Source organism: Salvia miltiorrhiza, chromosome 5 (genome assembly GCF_028751815.1).
Source record: "Salvia miltiorrhiza cultivar Shanhuang (shh) chromosome 5, IMPLAD_Smil_shh, whole genome shotgun sequence".
NCBI lineage: Eukaryota > Viridiplantae > Streptophyta > Magnoliopsida > Lamiales > Lamiaceae > Salvia > Salvia miltiorrhiza.
Window position 1 is genome coordinate 22,301,083 of NC_080391.1, and position 19,523 is coordinate 22,320,605.

The following is a 19,523-nucleotide window of genomic DNA, read 5'->3' on the forward strand; positions in this document are numbered from 1 at the left end:
TCATTGGAGCGCCCCCCCTATATATATATATATATATATATATATATATATATGTGTGTGTGTGTGTGTGTGTGTGTGTGTGTGTGTGAATTTTTGGAGCGCAGTTTTAGTACGAAGAAAGATCTAATTTTTTTTAAAGTAAAGATGATATCTCATTCAAGAGTATCAGAAATGTTCAAAAAGATTAGGGTTAATTGCCTATAAATACACAAATTATACCCAAATTTTGATTTTTAACCAAATTTATTTTTTTGGTAAAAAAAATACATAAACTTTTAATTTTTTGGAATTTGACATGACCCCAAAAGTTCGTTGGTCAATAACTTGATTGACTGAATTTTGATGGCCAATCTGAATGTACAGTTGGAAAGCTATTGACGTTGTCTTTCTAATGATACTTATATTGTTGGGTTTTGATAATCGGAAGTGGTCGAAAAAAAGAAAAAATATAGAGTTTCGTGACCTTGACTTTCATGCCATTTTTTTACCACTTCCAGTTATCAAAACTCACCAATATAAGTATCATTAGAAAGATAACATTAAGAGCTTTCTAACGGTACCTTCGGATTGCTTATCAGAATTCAGACAATCAATTTATTAGCCGACGAACTTTCGGCTTTAGTCAAATTCCAAAAATATAAAAGTTTATGTATTTTTTGACCAAAAAAATAGATTTGATCAAAACCCAAAATTTGAGTATAGTTCGTGTATTTATAGCTAGGCAATTAACCCAAAAGATTAAGGGTCTTACAATCTTGATACCCCAAACACGCGAATAGAGAAAGAAAAAGAAAAATTAAAAATTTGCAGACATATATACACGCGAGGGGATGTGAACTCCAATCATAAAGAGAAACACAAAAAGATAATGAATAGTGTGATTTCAACCATTTCCACAAAGAAGAAAGATCTAAGCCTACGATTCAGTTGATTGGTTTTTCCTGGATACTATGCTTGATAAAATGAATTTCAGCCATAAGTGGAGAAAGTGGATTGCAGGGTGCCTTGGTTCGGCTTCCACTAATGTCTTGGTGAATGGAAGTCCGTCGGGCGAATTTCAGTTGGAAAGAGAACTCAGACAAGGAGATCCTCTATCTCCGTTTCTCTTCCTCGTTGTCGCAGAATGGCTGAATGTGCTTGCTGAAAGAGCTGTCCACAAAGGCCTACTGGAACCGGTAAAAGTTGGGAGGGATGAGATCGGGATTTCTCATCTACAGTATGCGGACGATACAATGTTTGTGGCGACCGAAAAGATGGAGAATGCTTGGGCCTTCAAGTGCATTCTCAAGCTCTTCGAAATGCTCTCGGGCATGTCGGTTAATTTTGATAAAAGCAGCATTTTGGGTGTCGGTATTGATGGCTCGAAATGCGCTGAAGCGGCTGACATTCTCGAGTGTAATGTTGGAGAGCTTCCAACAAAATACCTTGGCATCAAAATAGGTATGAGCTTGTCCCGTTCTTTGGAGTGGAGATGTCTCACTGATAAGGTCAAAAAGAAAATTAGTGGGTGGAATCATAGGAAGTTCTCTTTCGCGGGAAGATTAACCTTACTTCGTTCGGTGCTTTTCTCCATACCAATTTACTAACTTTCCTTTTCTAAGGTACCTAAAAAAGTGCTATCTGAATTATGTTCTATTTTGAGCAGGTTTCTTTGGGAAGGGGGAGAGAATGAGGCTAGGAAAATACATTGGGTGAGCTGGAAGGATGTTTGTGTTGACCAATGTTTTGGAGGCCTGGGTATTAAAAATTTGGAATGGTTCAATCAGGCACTTATTTCAAAATGGATTTGGAGGTATCTGTCGGAGAGGAATCTGCTGTGGGCGCGAGTTATTAGGGCAAGTCAGGGGGAGGTTTGTTGGGATGGGGAGGGTTTCCGAACAGAGGAGACGAGGGAAATGAGAGCGGGATGGTGGAAAAATGTTTTGAGTATGAGTTGGGGGGAATATGGGAAGTGGTTCAGGGAAAACATCGAACCAAAAATTGGGGAAGGAGATAGTTTTCTGTTTTGGCAGCAACGATGGATAGGGGAGAAGAGGTTGATGGAAGATTACCAGCGACTTAATCGACTTAGCAACAATCAGAGAGGGTTGGTTAAAGAAATGGGGGAGTGGATTGAGGGTGAATGGAAATGGAAATTTCTGTGGACCCATGAGCTTATGGGAAGAGAACTAGATCAGCTCGAAGACTTGCTTTCGAAAATTCAAAATTGTCGCTTGGTAGCAGGAGTGAAGGATGGCTGGAGATGGAAAGTTTCTCCAAATGGGCTTTACTCGGTAAATTCTGCCTACAAAATGGTGAGTCGTGTTGTAAGTTCCTTGACGGCTTGCAAACAAGTTGAAGAGTGGAGCTTCATTTGAAAAGCTCCTGCTACATACAAGGCGATCACAACTGCTTGGAAAGTTTTGAAAGGGAGAGTTCCTACTAGTGAAAACCTTCGCAAGCGACAAGTGATCATCCAGGATTCGGAGGAGCTTTGTGTTTTTTGCAAAGGGGCAGTTGAAACCATTGACCACCTTTTCTTCGAATGCCATGAAACCGAAGAAATTTGGAGTCATATTTTACGATGGGTTGGGAAACAATCAGCTAGACACCATAAGGCGAAAGATCATCTGCTGGCCTTTGTTAATCTTGGAAACAAGAAGGATGCATCTTTTCTTCTTGGAGTTTGGATTTGTACGATTTGGTGTCTATGGAAAGGAAGGAATGAATGTAAATTCAACCAAGGTATGTGGAGCAAAGAGAGAATGACAGCAGAGATCAAGATTAGGCTGTGGGGGTGGAGGACAGCTTTCAAAGTGTCTTCCTCTCCTTTGGATTTCAGGCGATGGATTGTTGCGGTGAACTTGGATGGCTAGATTATTTTCTTCTGTGTCTTTCTGTTTTGGGTCGTGTGACCCTTGTTCTCTCTCCCCCTTCTTTTGTTTGCTTTGTTTTCGTTCTTTGTTTTGTTTTTGGTACTGCTGGTACCTCTCTCTTTTTTAATGCATTTTGCCTGATCAAAAAAAAAAAAATTACAAAATTTTAAATGTATAAATTATTTAAAAATAATGTCTCCGGGCGCAAAATTAGTTTGTAAAATAAAAAGGTCATAGCAAGTTAGCAACGGTCGTTATCATTAAATTGTGGCTGTAAATGTGTATAAATTATGCAAACTACCCACCGCTCACCTATACTCATAAATGATCGATATGATGGTCATCTTATATATGCACTCACACATGATATAAGATTTAATTACATGAATAATTTTGATTTTGAACTTTCGCTAAATTAAAATGATAGTTTATTTAGAAAGACAAGCTTTTTTATACGGTCTTAAATATGGGATGCTAGCTATTAAGATAGGAATAATTGCAATGTACTTAAAAGCGTAATTCTTCATATAAAAAAAAAATGATATTCTTTTGGAGGACAAGCGACATCCATAAAGCGACGTTCATTATTAGTGGTTAGCTAGATAAAAATAAGAAACAATAGGGTCGAATGGCCCTATTCAAACATACAACATCAAATTTTGTCCATCATTTGAAAAAACATAAATTTTGACCATTTTTTTTATGTCATCTCTCTCTCTCCTATCTCTTTCTCATCTCCCTCTTTCTCTCCAGCAGCTCCTATCTCTTTCTCATCTCCCTCTCTCTCTCTCTCTCTCTCTCCAGCGGCTGCGCGGCAGCGGCGCCGAGCTTGGAGAATTCGTCGGAGCTCTCGCGGCGGTGGTGGAGGAGATCCTCCCTCTCTCTCTCTCTCTCCAGCGGCTGCCGCTCTCTCCTCTCTCTTTCTCATCTCCCTCTCTATCTCTCTCTCCAGCGCGCCGCCTGGGCAGAATTCGTCGGAGTAGAGGATGAGGCGGCGGCGGTCTGGTCTGATGAGGCGGCGGCGGTGGATCTGATCTGATTGTTGCGTCGCCTCCTCTATCGGCAGATCTGATCTCCGCCTCCTTCGATTTCAGCCATGGCAGATCTGATCTGATCTGTGTGCTGCACGCATGGCACTTATGACACTATTAGTGCCATAAGTGCCATAAGTGCACACTTCCCCCTAGGGTTTAGATATTTCATTTATGGTTTAGATTATCCATTTGAGGTTTAGATGTTCCATTTAGGGTTTAAATGATGTTGTTGTTTCTGTATTTGTGTTGCACGTATGACACTTATGGCACTATTAGTGCCATAAGTGCCCAAAATAATTATTTTACTTGGTTTTATTTTGGATTTCCATTTTATTTTGGTTTTATTAGTGTCATAAGTGCCAATGGAAATCCAATATAAAACCTAAGTAAAATCTTGGCACTTATGGCACTAATAGTGCCATAAGTGCCTAACCCGACCCGGCACGCGACCCGCGTGCCTGATCCTACCCGGTCCGCCTCATTAAGGGTAAAAACGTCCAAATCAATAAAAATGGCCAAAATTTGTGTTTTTTCAATGTGTGGCCATAAATTGTGTTTTATGCTTCATTTCGGCTACTTTAAAATTTTACTCTAAAAATAATAGTATAATTACTATATTATTTATTTATTTAATAATTAAAAGAGGAAGGTTTAGAAAAATTCTAACAATGAAAATAAAAATATTCAATCGTGTATATTATCAATCCTTGAACACCCCCAATCCTGAGGTGACATGGCCTATAACTATAATTAAATCAAATTGAATGCGAGAAATTCGTGGTCATATTAGTATTTTATTTTGAACGGATATACGTTAATTATTAAGAACCTAGCTAAAGTAGAGTGGAAAAAAATTAAATTCATTAATGGGCAATTAAAGTAAAGTGGAAATAAGATAAAGTGATTGCCTATAAATTAGTAGAGCAAAATTGAATTAAATGACACATAATCCCAACTACAAATCAATTGTGTAGGACACCAAGTGGCAACCATCAACCTATATCATTTCAAAACCAAACTGCTTTCCCCCTCACCATTTTCTCAAATTAACCCTAAAAAAAGAAAAAAAAAATGAAAAAGAAAATGGTGAGTTCTCCCACGTCGGAAGGCCTTATCTACGACACAAAACTATCCTCGGTGGGGCCGGCATACGCGACCGAGCCGGAGCTGGTGTTCGAGCCCAGCAACTTGGACTTGGCCATGAAGCTTCACTACCTAAGGGGAATCTACTACTTTGAGAGGCAAGCATTTGAGGGTTTGAGCATCCTCGCCATCAAGGAGCCCATGTTCGAGTGGCTCAACAAGTATCCGGTGACGTCGGGTCGGTTCCGGCGGGCCGAGTCGGGCCGGGCCTACATAAAATGCAACGACTGCGGCGTGAGGTTTGTGGAGGCCAAATGTGAGAAAAGCCTCGATGAGTGGTTGGAGATGAGGGATGCCTCTCTTGAGAAGCTCCTTGTTAACAACCAAAACATTGGGCCCGAACTCGGATTTTCACCCCTCATTTTCATTCAGGTATCATTTCTTTGGACTTTCTGCTGTCTTTGATTTTATTTCCTTTGTGTAGGCTATTTCTGGCTAAATCTATTAGGGTTTTCCACAAATTCATAGTTGCAGATCAAACTTGATTTAGATGATGTGTGGGTTGGGCAGTTTGCATCTTACTTTTACATGTCTAGATAGAGACAAATTCGATGATGGGGTTCAAAATCGCCACACAAGTTTCCATTACTTATTGTTTGGCATTTATTAGTATATTACCTATAAATATGATAGAAATACTTATTTCAAATTATAAAATAATATTCCCTCCATTCCACGAAAGAATTTACTACTTTTTCTTTTATTTTTGAATTATACCTCACTACTTATAATACTTCATTTACCTCTACTTTTTACTTTTTCATAACTTTGAATACTAATTACAACACATATTTAATTACCACTTCTGATACAACATTTTTCTTAAAATCCGTGTCACTCCATTCTAAAAAAATTCTTTCTTGCAATTGGCAAATGCTAAATATTGGACTTTTTTTGATGCCAGATGCCAAGAAGTGATGCTTCCAAATTAAATTTCCATGTAATAATGCATACAATGTTTTAACTAAAGTGAGATTAAAGATGAAGGTAGTGGGATTATAGATGAAGGTATATATATCATTCTATAAAACTTCAAATTTTGATGTAAAATTCTAAAATTAAGCCTATCAACAATCCCCACCATTATACCCATGATATATACCGTACCATCCACGTATTCCCCTATTTAAAGAAAAAAATCGGTCTTTTTATTTGAATGGAGAGGGTATATATACCTCACTTCTCTTTCGGTCTTAAGAATGCTCAAATACTAGAAAATTTTCTGTGAGGATATGAGATGAGACTGTTATAATTGATGCATTCGCATTAAAAATTAATGAATCTGCCTTTAAAATTGATGCTCTTGAAAAAAAAAAATCTCCTTCCAAGATTCGAACTTAAATGATGCATTCATCCATCAAAATGATGCACTGTAAATTTTGATGATCATATTACGTACTGATAATAGTTCTCTGTTGTTATTTTATTTAGTGGTTTTTACTTTGAATCTCTCTTTATGCATCACCTAGGTTCAAATTTTGGAAGGAGCAAAATTTTTATTTTTTTCGAGTACAATAAATTTAGCAACGAATGTATTAATTTTACAACAAATGCAATAATTTTAACGGTTCTCACGCTCTTATGAAAATTGTAGTTATATATATATATATATATATATATATATATATATATATATAGGGATGCCCTTAGATCGTCAAGATCTATGGTTGATTCGTAACCCTGTTGGATTAATTCGTTGTCCTGAGTTCGAATCCCAAAGGTAACAAAAATTTATTTTTCGCAATTCGTAACTCTGTTGGATAAATTCATACGCATTCTACATAAAATTCGTACATTAAGAAACGTTTATATTTTATACACTTAAGAGTGTTTTTATTCTAGCTCTCCCCTATATATATATATATATATATAGAGAAGGGTTCAACAAAGAAGCTAAATATTGTGGAGAATAGAGAATTCGTAAAATAAAAACGAACAGATCTATAATTTTAATGAACATATCAATGTACCACATGAACAACAATTTGCCAAAGGTTCGAATCCTGCTGGTGGTGAGTTTTTCTTTATTTTTACTAAATATGACTGTTCATTACTTATGTTGATCTGTTCGTAAAATAAATAGATTTGTTCATAATGAATAAAAAGATAATTCTCTATTGAACTCAACCCTATATAGAGAAGGATATATATATATATATATATATATATATATATATATATATAGATATCTGTGTGTGTGTGTGGTGTGATTTCAGTGAGAATTTTATTTTCCGTGAGAAAAGAGAATTTTAAATAAATCAATAAAATCTATGAATGAATCAATATAACTCTTGAATAGCTGTATTCAGTTAATATAATGAAAATTTCAAGATTTGAATGAGACTACATATTCTTGAATTTTATTGATTTATTCGTATAAATTATTGATTTATTCGCGCGTGTGCATACGCATTCTCAATTCTTATACTCCCTCCGTCCATGAAAGAACTTCCTAGGAGGGAGTGGCACGAGTTTTAATAAAATGTTCTATAGTGTATTGAGAGTGGAGAAAAAGTTGTAAAGTGTATTGGGAATTGTGAAAAAGTATTAATAATTTATTGTATTGTTTTAATTAATGTTATTTGAGTGGTGGGAATTGTCTTAAAAGGGGAGTATTTTTTAAGTGGTGGGGTATTGTCCCAAAATAGGAAAAAGTAGGAAGTTCTTTCGTGGACGTCCCGAAATAGAAAAATAGGAAGTTCTTTCGTGGACGGAGGGAATATTTATCATTCTCGACAAAACATATATATATATATATATATATATATATATATATTAGGTGACAATTTAATTAGTAAATTCTCGAGCTTTATTATGCTAAGAGAAAACTATATATATATATTTTTTTTATTAATTTAATATGTTATTTATATATTGCAATAATTCGTTTAAGTCCATGAAATTAAGTTATGAGCCATCATCTATAATTCTATATTGATGAAAAGACAAAAAGAAGCTAGGTATTCTACTCTGTATTTCTTTTAGAATGGATCATGTACGAATATAAACAAGAGTGGGCGAATTTATATTATCTGTGTATTTCCCTTATCCGGTGTTTTTTTTACTGTGTTTTCACCGATAAGGTATTGATGAGGCTCGGTTCATTAGCTTGCGTTTCTGTGCAATCAATGAGTTTTTAGGTTTATTGTTTTACTTAAGCTAATAAACTCCAATTCAGCAGTTAGAATGGACATGTACGAATATAAACAAGTGGGTGAATTTATTAGGAAAGATAAGGTTATTTTTCTCAAACCGTAGATAGGCTTATTTATTTTCATTAATTAGAGGGGCTCTATAGTTGGTAAGGGCAATAAATAAAAGTAACAGAGACTGAAGACGCTTTCATTTATTAGTAGTAGTTAGATATATTTGGAAACATTACTGTGCACCTGAACTTGCAACGACGCTGGTAGGTGCATGGGATTTACCCTAGAATTCACTCTTTCTATTAAGGAGTTTTATCGTTTAGATAATTTTATTTTATTTTATTTTAAAAATTTATATTTGTATTTTTAAGGGAATATTCAAGTTGTGTCAACTGTCAACTCCTGTTCGATCTCGCTTTCCCTCTCTCAAGTAAAAAAAAATAATCATATTCATAAGTATTAGGTATTTTGAACCTTTAATTTATTGATTAAAGGAAAATATTTTATCAATTAACGCATTTTAATTTATTGTCAGATGTCTCCTAAAATAATTTATTTACTTGCACTTATTTTGAATTTGACCGGTTATAAAAGTCATTAACAAATTGTTGACCAATCGTAATTCGAGAGTTCACCATTTGTAATTTATAGAACACAAATTCTCCTGTGCACTCGAGTGTACAATGTCATTTCGATAACATGATAGTGTTATTTAATGTTAGTGTCAATTCAATATAGTGTTAGTGTCATTTCGCGACAGTGTTATTTATAACATGACAGTGTCATTTGTAAAACAAAATAGTGTTAGTGTCATTTCAAGATAGTGTTAGTGTTTGTGTCATTTAGTACAAGTGTTAGTGTCATTTTGCACTTGGGTGCACAGGAGACCACCTCTTTATAGAATTGGTTAATAACTCTTTTATCTATTTTATTTTTCGGTGCTCTTTAAATCTAATTGAATCGTATTTGAGAATTAATAAACTTTAGTAGAGGATTAATAAATTTTAATTGGACTAACAAGTTATAGTTGAAAACTTAATAAGCAGTTTAGCTAAATCACAATTTAGAGTTTACTAACTCAAAATAATCCCTAATTAGTTACTAATTCATTAATACTTAATTATTAATCAATTAAAGCTTAAAACATCCCTTAAAAGCAATTAAAGCTTAGAACATAATTGCGGTCATCTATACGGTACAAACAATGGAACATTTTGTCCCTTAGAGGACACCAAGCGGTGCGACCTCCTGTGTGTGAACAGTGAAGTCCTGGGTTCCAACCCCACTGCTCCCCCTCCCCAACTCCCCCAAGTCAAAACAATGGAACATTTTCTTTTCCAAGTGAAGTTTGCTTGATTTATTTCAATTTTATATGAAATGTGAATGTGCGATTGAATTTGTTTGAAATTTGTAATTATCTGCATTTATTGTTAAATTTAACTGCTAAAATTATACTGACTTTTTAGCTAAAATTATAACAGCAACGTATAACAACAACAACACAAATTATTCAAACGAAGCAATTCACACACACACATTTCTGAATGTAGTAAAAATCTTGAATTGTGTTACAGTTAACCAAATTCAAATGCGGTGGTGTTGCTATGGGCTTAAGCTGGGCCCACGTTCTCGGAGACGCGTTCTCTGCGGCAGAGTTCTTAAACATGTTGGGCCGGGTTGTTGCTGGACAAGATCTGGGCCGTCCATTCGACTTGGCCCAAACTCTCACGAAGTCAAATATATGTAACGACCCGCCAAAGGTTGCAGATGATCCGACCGCGGTCAAACGCGTCGAACCGGTTGGAGATAATTGGTTGACTCCCACAAAATCCAAATTAGAAGACTTCTCTTTTGATGTTACCCCCACACAATTGGGCCATCTCCAATCAAAATTAGGCCCTAAATTTGGCCCATTTGAGACCATCTCAACCATCATTTGGAAATGCATTGCCAAAATGAGGGGCCAAGATTCGGAGCCAAATGTTGTGACAATATGCAAGAAAAGTGAAGTGGAGAACAAGATTTATGGCATGTTGGGTAATACACAAGTTGTGAGTGTGGTGAAGGCTGATTTCCCGGTAGTGGATGCCGAGCCTAGTGTGGTAGCTTCGTTGATGAAAGATGAGGCATTTGATATGAGAGAGAAAATCAATGAAGCTATGGAGAGAGAGAATGGAGTGGTTGATTACGTGATTTATGGTGCCAATTTAACATTTGTGAACCTTGAAGAGGCCAAATTTTATGATTTTGAGTATAGGGGGCATAAGCCGGTCCGCGTGAGCTACCGGGTCGACGGAGTTGGCGATCAAGGGGCGGTGTTGGTGCTTCCGGGGCCGGACGGAGGGAGGGTGGTGGTGGCAATCTTGCCGGAGGAGGAGATTGTTGGCCTCAAAGAAGAGTTGAAAAGGGAAGGGCTTATTGCATGATCACTTGCAACTCCGAATTATCCGTCGCCCAAGCTACTATATATATATTTTTTTTTTCAGTACTTCGCAAGGTAATAATGTATATGCAACACTAATATGTATAATGTGTGACGCACCTATTATTAAGTTTCGAGGTTTGTGGCTTTGCCAATTTATTATCTTTTCTATTTTTGGCTTGATGTCCTAGTACTAAATAATACTCTCTGAAATATAACGAGTTTAATTAGAAGACGTTTATTTTATATGATTAATATGATGCGTGATTGAATTTTTTTTAAAGAGTAAACAAGAATAATACAACTAATTTAAATTATATATAGAAATAATCAAGGATCTTGAATTATTTCAAAAATTTAATTTATCAAAATAAATAAATAAATAATCTTATTATTTTTATCTATTAAGACTAATCTTTTAAAGTAAACACTATTTTATTTTTTAAGTTGTGTGTTTAGTAAAGTTAACTAAATCAAGATTCTTATGAAAGTACGTGCTCGCGTGACTTGTCACATGTTTGTTACTCTTCTGTCAAAGTTCTAACAATTTTATTTGCCAAATATGTTTACATGTTGGGCTAAGTTTTCACATTTGATTGAATTTGAAGATGTCCCGAGAATTTTGGGGTATTGAACTACTTTTAATTCGGCCCACGAGTAAAAGACATGTGAAAATATTCGAAAAAAATTAAAAAAACAGTATTCATGTCACTTTCAAAAAAAAAAAAAAAAACAATCAAAAGAGAATAGTATTCATATCAGTGCAAAACGAGTATAAGTTGCCAAGTCAACGAACACACATATATATATATATATATGATGTGATAACATCATTCGTGTTCCTCATCATTTTGTAATAGCCAACTGATCTTAATAGGCTCTATTAAGTTTAGAGCCTTTCAACAACAAGATACATTTTGTCAAATCTTTTTATGAATCAACTACATTATTTTAGGCTCTATTAACTTCATTCAACAACAAAATACTTATAACAACATGATCCATTCATTAACATCGTGTACCAAACTGAAATTGTTTAGGAATAGAATGTTATACATTCACCATCTAATGGTTCATTTCATCTCTGAATACACTAACATAATTGCAACAACAATCAAAGCTAAAGAGAGTAGCCTAATGCTCCATTCCATTCTTTTCAACTTAACATCAACTGCATTTGTCAAATTCACCAAGTCAACAACATCACTTCCATCGCTTTTGATAGATTCAAAGCTTTGCTTCTTTTCATCAACCAAAAATTTCATGCCCTCCATGTTCTACACTGCATTGTTCATTGAATCATCATTTTGTTAAAAGTATACTTGTAATATGCTGTGGTTTCAAGATCGACCCACTCCCAAAATCCCCAATCATCCCACTTTGTCTGACGATAAAAAATGTATCTCCTCTCTGGATTCTTCGCAGTGTGTGAAGTCTTCAAAATCGTTGGAATGTTATGCATACATTTGAACTTTAGACGCGCACCTCTCGTTCGAAAAAGAGCTTCTGACGAGCCCGTTTTTCATACTCTTTTCGTGTGTCTTTTAGGTCTAGATCAAGTCTTCTTTTTGTGTGTTTTATAGGGGTGAGCAGTCGGTCCGGACCGGACCGAACCGGACCGGACCGACAAAATCGAGGACCGAATTCTTAAGATTTATAGGACCGAACCGGACCAACCTAAACACTAGGACCGAACCGGAACCGGACCAAAACCGCCGTCGGTTCTCGGTCCGGTCCGGTCCAAAACTGAAAAAATTGGACAGTTGCGAAACAAACAAAAAAATCACATTTTTACACATTTTAAAAGACACAAAAATCTGCCCAACAATCGAATACAAAATTTGCCCTAGCTCGACACAAAATCTGCCCAACAATCGAATACAAAAAGACACAAACTGAAATCATGAAAGATATAGTTCGACAATTCACAATATCACAAATTGAAATCATAAAGCATGTTTCAAAATCTGCCCTAGCTCTAATCAACAATATCAGAATTCAGAAATCACAATATGCACAAACTGAAATCTGACATGAAGAAATGATTTTGGTGAGGCGACGGGAGACTGGAGCGGCCGGCAGGGGAGTTGCGGTCGGAGGGGAGTCGCTGGGCGCTGCGAACTGCTGGGTGCTGGCGGCTAGCGACTTCGGGGTGAGGGTGAGGTGAGCGATTGGAGAGTGGAGGAGATGGCGAACTGCTGTGAGTGAGATTGGAGAGTGGAGAAGATTGGAGATGGCGAACTGCTGGGCCGCTGGCGGCAAACGGAGGGCCGCGAGCCGGCGACAATGGCGGCGACAGGGGGGGCGGCGCAATTTAGGAGAGAAAGGGAGGAGAACTGAGAGACGAAGGGGAGATTCAGTTTAGGGAATTAGAGTTTCTACTCTATTTTTCAGAATATTAGAAATAATTAAAATATTAATAATATTAATAAAAATATTAAATATATATTTAATATATATATATTCGGTTTTCATCGGTTTTCACCTCCTCCGGACCGAAACCGAACCGACAATAATTCGGTCCAGTAAAATGGGACCGGACCGGACCAATCACTGGACCAAAACCGGCCCGGACCAAAAAAACCGACCGGTTCGGTCCGGTTCGTCGGTTTTGGTCCGGTTTTGCTCACCCCTAGTGTTTTATGTCTTTTGTGTTTGGGAGGACACATTTTGGGCATAAGGACAGTTGGACAAGATCTTGAGCAAAGCAGGCTGCATTCTGCAAAAGAGGCAAAGATTTGAGATCATTCGTGGGCACAACAGTTGTACTCCTTTGTCCAGACCAAGTACCATGTGGAATTCAGTTGTGTTCAAAGGCACAGCGGCGAGACAGGAGCAAATCTTGCGTTCTAGGGCAAAGCGGAAAAATCTGACATTCAAGGGCAAAACGAAAAAAACTAGTGTTCAAGGGAAAAATCGCAAGTCAGAGGTTGAGCAAAAACTAAGCAGAAATATGATGCTAACTTTGGGGCATAACCTGACATACAAAGGCACAGCGCGCACCCATCAACATAAGAAAAGAAGAATGCGGATATTGACTTTCCTTTTATAGGGAGATCCGTGTGATTTACTTGCCAAAGTATGGGATGCATATCCAATTTGGGCTAAGCATATATGGAAAGAAATCTGAGCAATCTTGGTTGTGCCCAGAAATCTTAGCCGCCGTGCCCAGAAACCCTAGTTGTTGCCCCCAGAAGCCCTAATCTGCATGGACCTGGCCCAAGGCCCACTACCATTCTCTATATAAAGAAGCACTCATCTACGCACAGAGAGAGCTAGAGACGAAATTTTTACCACACACGATTTTCAGCCATTATTCACCTTAGATTAGTTTGTTTTGTATTTCTATTTTCAATGAGAGTCTAGCCAAGGAAGAAACAAGCCCTTTGGGCACGTTTTTATTTGCTTTGGGCAGAGTTGGTGCTGCCCAAGGATTGCTTTTATTTTTTAGCATCTATTTCAATTCAAGTATGTTTATTGCGTTTATTTATTTTGTGTTATTTTATTTAAATATGTCCAGGTAATTGTTTTACTTGGTTTGGGCTAAAATCGAGTTAAGTATGAGCATGTGAAATTGTGAGGTCGTATATGGGCAAAGTAGTTGTGCATGTGTGTTCCCGAAGCATTAGGCCTGAATCTAAACAACTTGGGCAAACCCAGAGCTTTGTTAGGCCGATGATGTTCTGGGCAAAGTTAAGTTACAAGCAATACGTGGGCACAAGTTTGGAGAAATCCCACTCCACATCGTGCGGCTGATGCGGGCGGTGATAGTATGCCTCTGGCATGCCTGTGACCAATTGGGTCTGCTGTTCGGTAATGCGTTCTGGATATACCCGCACAACTACAGCTTGATGCGGAGAATCTACCAGGGCAGAGGGAGGAAGGGTGTACACTTCCACCCAATACGAAGGGCGCGGATGAGGGCTGAGTAAGCTTGTGCACGTGACACTGTGACAAAATGAGGGCACATCTCATTGATCAACGGCCCATAACCAATGATACGTGGGCACATCGAATTTCCTTGAACTTATGAGCGATGAGTTTGCCCATACTTGACGAGACAATGCCCAAACCAAGTTACTTTTATTTTTTATTTTTATTTTATTTTATTTTAAGTTATTTGTTCTCAGGGCTCTGCCCAAAAGCGTGCACACCGCTCTGACTAGGGCACAACCCAAGTGATTGATAGTGACGTTTATGACAAGAGAGAAGAATACGCCAACTCCTCGTGGGATCGACCATATACTTACCGCTAGCGGAACCTAGCTGTGGGCATAGGAAAATACAAATTTATTTTGTCCGAGGTCTTAACGACGGGCTTCGGTAGCTTCTTAATAACTCATGCTTGCTTCATTCCTTCCACAGAAACGAGCTCTCGCAAACCTTAATTTCTACGACAGTGGACGTGCAAATCCTAATCTCTTCAATAATATTAGCTGCGCGAAGATGAGACTCTTCAACATTGACTGCGCAAATTGAAACCTAAGAAGAACCTTAATTTGAACAACTGCCTAAAAATTCTTTTTTTTTATCAGAAAAAGAGAAATATTATTAAGAACCAGGTACCAGAGGTACCAAAGGGAGAAAGCAGAGAAACTGCAGAGTACAAAGTGGAGAAATAAATAGGAAAAAAAGAGCAGAACAACCAAAACTCAAAACAACCAATGGAATTAGAATTCCTCAACCACGAATTGAAGTCTAGGGACGAAATCTCCATCTTGTAAACCTTCGTCCAACTCCAAAGTCTCATCTTAATCTCGGCAACCAATTTATCTTTGTTCTGTAAACCTTGGTGAAAACACATTCGTTTCTAGCTTTCCATATACACCAAATGGTGTAAATCCACACACTTTAGAGTGTTGGGAACTTAATGGAATATCATAATCCTTATTTTGATGATACCAAAATCCATAGGTTTCATTTGTAATAGACTAGAACTGCTCGAACTCAAGTGTTAGAGTTCTTTTCCTAGTTTAGTTGCTGTTCTGAAGACTGAAGACTGAAGAACGAAGGACTGAATACTGAAGACTGATGTTGCCGACTGAAGCAACAGTTGAAGAATCAGTCTTGAACTGATTACTTAATGTGTGCCACGTGGAATCAGCGGACTGATACTAAAGTCAAGTATCAGTTAAACATTCTTCCTCGGACTGAACCTCCAAACGTTCAAAGGAAGCCACGTACTCCAGAAGTACAGCCGCATTAAATGCAGAGATCTCAGTATCGTTCTTTCTCTGCAGAGGTCATAATTATTTGGTGATTACTTTTTCAGAGACGTCGCATCTCCTGCGCTTCAACATAGCCGTTCTCACCAAATAAGGAACCTCGAAGATTGAAGCCTCAGCCCAAGTTCAAATTACTCTCTAACGGAAGAAATCTTGAAGACCTTCTCCGCCAACAGATCTATTCAAGACTTCTCCTATAAGTAGCTGATCACTATTTTTATAGCAACAATAACTGCAACTAAACAGTGCAATTGTAGTACGCAAATAGCAAGCAGAGTATCGTATCCACAGAGACTGTAAAACAAAATTACTATAACTAATTCCTAAACAGACTCTAACAGTAAACAGGTAAAACAAATTTGAAGGTGAACTACGAACTAAGATTAACTAAATAAAAACTAAAGAGCATGTAAACTATGATAATTAACTCAAATATAAGGAAAGCTCTGACCCTAGGGATGTACTTTCACTAATCAACTACATGTATTCAACATATTGATTCAATTACCAATTTTAATCCAACCCTGATGAAAGATCACTATATTATTCACAAGCATCTCTAACGACCACCTATGAACGTAGATTAATTAATCCCTTTTCGCATTCAAGACTCCAAGGAATAAATTAACTCCAAATAGCACATAAAGAATAGCTTCCTATAGCTTCACCTATCGCATTCAAGACTCAAGGCTAACACTATATCATGCATTCCTGAATCGGCTGAACAATTATCGCATTCAAGACTCAAACTGAACAGCTAGACATGTAAATCATTGATCAAATAATTCACAAGAGAACAGGCACCAGGAATCATAAATCACAAGTTGGAGGGAAAATTGATATCAATAAATCAAAAACACATAATCAATCAGCTATATACAAACCCTAGGTTCAGATTAAAAGAACTAGCCAGACATCATAAAATCAAACATAAACATAATTAAATTGAACGCAATTGTAAAAACAAATTGTATAAAAACCGAATTAAAACGATTGTAGCGGCTTGAATCTTCAATCTTGATCCAAGCCTTGAAAACTGGAAAGCTAAAATATTCTAAAGCTATAAAACTGAAATATGAATGTTGGGAACTGAAAAACTAAAGCTGGGAACCCTAGATAGGTCTAAAGAGGACCTATTTATAGTCTTAGGGTGAAAAACCAAGTTCTAAACCGAAAATAACTTGAAAAATCGTAAAAAATGCGGAAGAAAATAAAACACGCCTAAAAACGGCGACCCGTTCGGCGATCGCCGAACTGGTCGCCGAATTCAGGAATTTTCTACACGAAAACGACGACCGCCGTTTTTTCCTCCGAAGGCCAAAATTCAGTCAGGGTTTTCGGCGACCTGGCCGGCGATCGCCGTCTTGGTCACCGTTTTCAGCCTTTAAAACTCCAGAATTCGGCGGTCAACGCCCTTTGACCGCCGAATTGCTCATTTTCCGTCCCGACTCCAGAATCTTCGTCTTTTCTCGATTTTTGGGCTCGATTCTCTCAAAACTCTCCTCTTCAACATGTTCCTTACACTCCATGCTCCAATATCACTCAATTCTGCATCCAAACAGTCAAAACTACACCCAACCGTGAAATCACGAAATAATAGTAAATGAACTCCAAACGATAATGAAACGGGTGTAAAATCGACTTAAACTACAGAATATAAACCATAAAAACCATGCAAAATGAGTGTTTATCAGTAGCGCTCGAGGATCACTTCAATCTTCACCGATTCAACAACATAAGTTGAAGCTCTGCCAAATTTGTTTCTCAGCCAAAGCTCAAATTCCCCAAAGCTTGAATCGAAGAAGAGAATCCCAAAATCAAAAATCAGTCACTGCTGATTACATAAATTCTCTTAGACCTTAGGCAAACCTTATTTATCCAAAGCCTAGGTCAAACTAACTCCAAAGAACTTGTTCTTTGAAGTTTAGTTGGCAAGATTTCAAACCTCCCTTCGACTGATAGAATCGAGTGTTTGAGTTGCAAAGGAGTTCAGGAAGGTACTCTTTGTCTCCGTGAGATCCTAGTGCCAGTTCGTGCTAGGAGTGAGAAATCCAACAAGGTGTGTTGGTACTAAAGATTGAATCTTCAGTTGTTTCGGTTGTGTGCAACAGCAAGCACACGTTTCGGTTTGTTGTGCACCCGTAAACACGAGCATCTGTTTGCAGTGCACCTGTAAGCACTTGCAGAGTGAAGTTGTTGGTCTGATCAACTGATCGTGGATGTAGGAAGTGTTTTCCGAACCATGTAAAAATCTCTGTGTTATTTACAGCTTTCAGTATTTAATTTCTTACTTGTGCTCTTCCTCTCATCAATTGAAAACTGATTAATTTCAAAGAGAAACTTAAGACTAACAACATGCTCAACCCAAAAGGCTATTGCGAAACAAAAGTTTTCCGATGCGTGTGTTATCAGTCTGACTGATCTATCCTCTGATAGTCAGTGAGATTTATAACATCTCTGTTTATCAAACTCGACTGAAGCCTTACGTGCATCAGTTAAGTTCTTGTGACTTAATTGATAACTCCTTACTGAAGAGTCTTTCAGTATCAGTCGTCAACCCTGTTTTGATCAAAACTCTTTTCAGTAAATAGGTGTCTGAGTTTGTGTTTGAAGTTTCATTTTGATCTCTATATTGAGATTTCCCAAAAATAGCCTATAGGTGTATTCCCCCCCCCCATACACCTATTCGAGACCCTCCGGACCTAACAGAGAGGAAAGGTGCAGCCGCCTTGTTTCCGAACACATGAAAGCAAGAAAGTGTTCTCTAGCATCTCGCTGTTGGACCGTCTGAACTCCAAGCCACTGGAGAATGACAATCCAAATATCTGTGGTGTGTGAGCAAGTGAAGAAGATATGGTTCAGATCCTCGGGGTAAGAGTTGCAAAAAGTGCAATCTGAATCTGATGGAGAAACGTGGATCTGTCTTCTAAGAAGGTTATCGCACGTCGCCATTCTCCCTTTGATAATCCTCCAAGCAGTTGTTTTCGTCTTGTGAGGTGCGGGGGCCTTCCAGATCCTTATGAATTCCTGATTTTTCGATCAGTTTCTGCTCGAAGCTCCAACCCCTCAGATTAATTTGTAGGCTGACTTGACTGAGAACTGCCCGTTGGGGCCTGGCTTCCATTTCCATCCGTCCGGCTTTCCTGCGCACAAAGAGAATTTCCTGATGGAGGAAAGGAGTTCAGAAATCTGAGTTTCCTCACGCTCCCTCAAATCTCGACTCCATTCAAGTCTCCATTCCCAAACTTCGTCAGCCCAAACACCCATATTATTAAGCGATCCCCCCTGGTTGCTACTCAAACGAAATAATCTTGGAAAGTTATCTCGAAGCCTTTTCTCTCCTGCCCAACAATGATGCCGAAAGAGAATTTAATTTCCTTTCCCGATCTGCACCTCCAAATTTTCCCTGAGCCATCTCCCTCCCTCCTCCCAACTAAGTCTCAAAACCTTCTTCCACCAACCTGCTTTCACCTCATTGTTTCTTGCAAATCTAAAGCCCTCCTCATCCCACTTCATCTCCCCCTTAATTACAAGCTCTCACCACCCGAACCCAAAGGGAGTTATCCTCCGACAAGAATCTCCATACCCACTTAGCCATAAGGGCCTTATTGAAACTTTCCAGATCTTTGAGGCCAAGCCCCCCCTCGCGGGTATCATCACAAAGCCCTTCCTATTTTACTCAATGAATCTTCCTCGCC

At 37.9% G+C, this 19,523-nt stretch overlaps 2 protein-coding genes across 2 annotated transcripts; both read left to right on the plus strand.

Moving 5' to 3' along the window:
• The first annotated feature begins 962 nt into the window (after positions 1-962).
• On the plus strand, positions 963-2,855 carry LOC131025661 (uncharacterized). Its single transcript, XM_057955456.1, has 4 exons — positions 963-1,440; positions 1,646-1,691; positions 1,793-2,294; positions 2,379-2,855. Exons 1-4 carry the CDS (start codon positions 963-965, stop codon positions 2,853-2,855), a joined length of 1,503 nt encoding a protein of 500 aa, XP_057811439.1.
• Positions 2,856-4,796: 1,941 nt separating this feature from the next.
• Positions 4,797-10,771, plus strand: LOC130986745 (protein ECERIFERUM 26-like). The gene is made up of 2 exons (XM_057910252.1): positions 4,797-5,404; positions 9,753-10,771. Exons 1-2 carry the CDS (start codon positions 4,961-4,963, stop codon positions 10,602-10,604), a joined length of 1,296 nt encoding a protein of 431 aa, XP_057766235.1. The 5' UTR covers positions 4,797-4,960; the 3' UTR covers positions 10,605-10,771.
• The last annotated feature ends 8,752 nt before the right edge of the window (positions 10,772-19,523 follow it).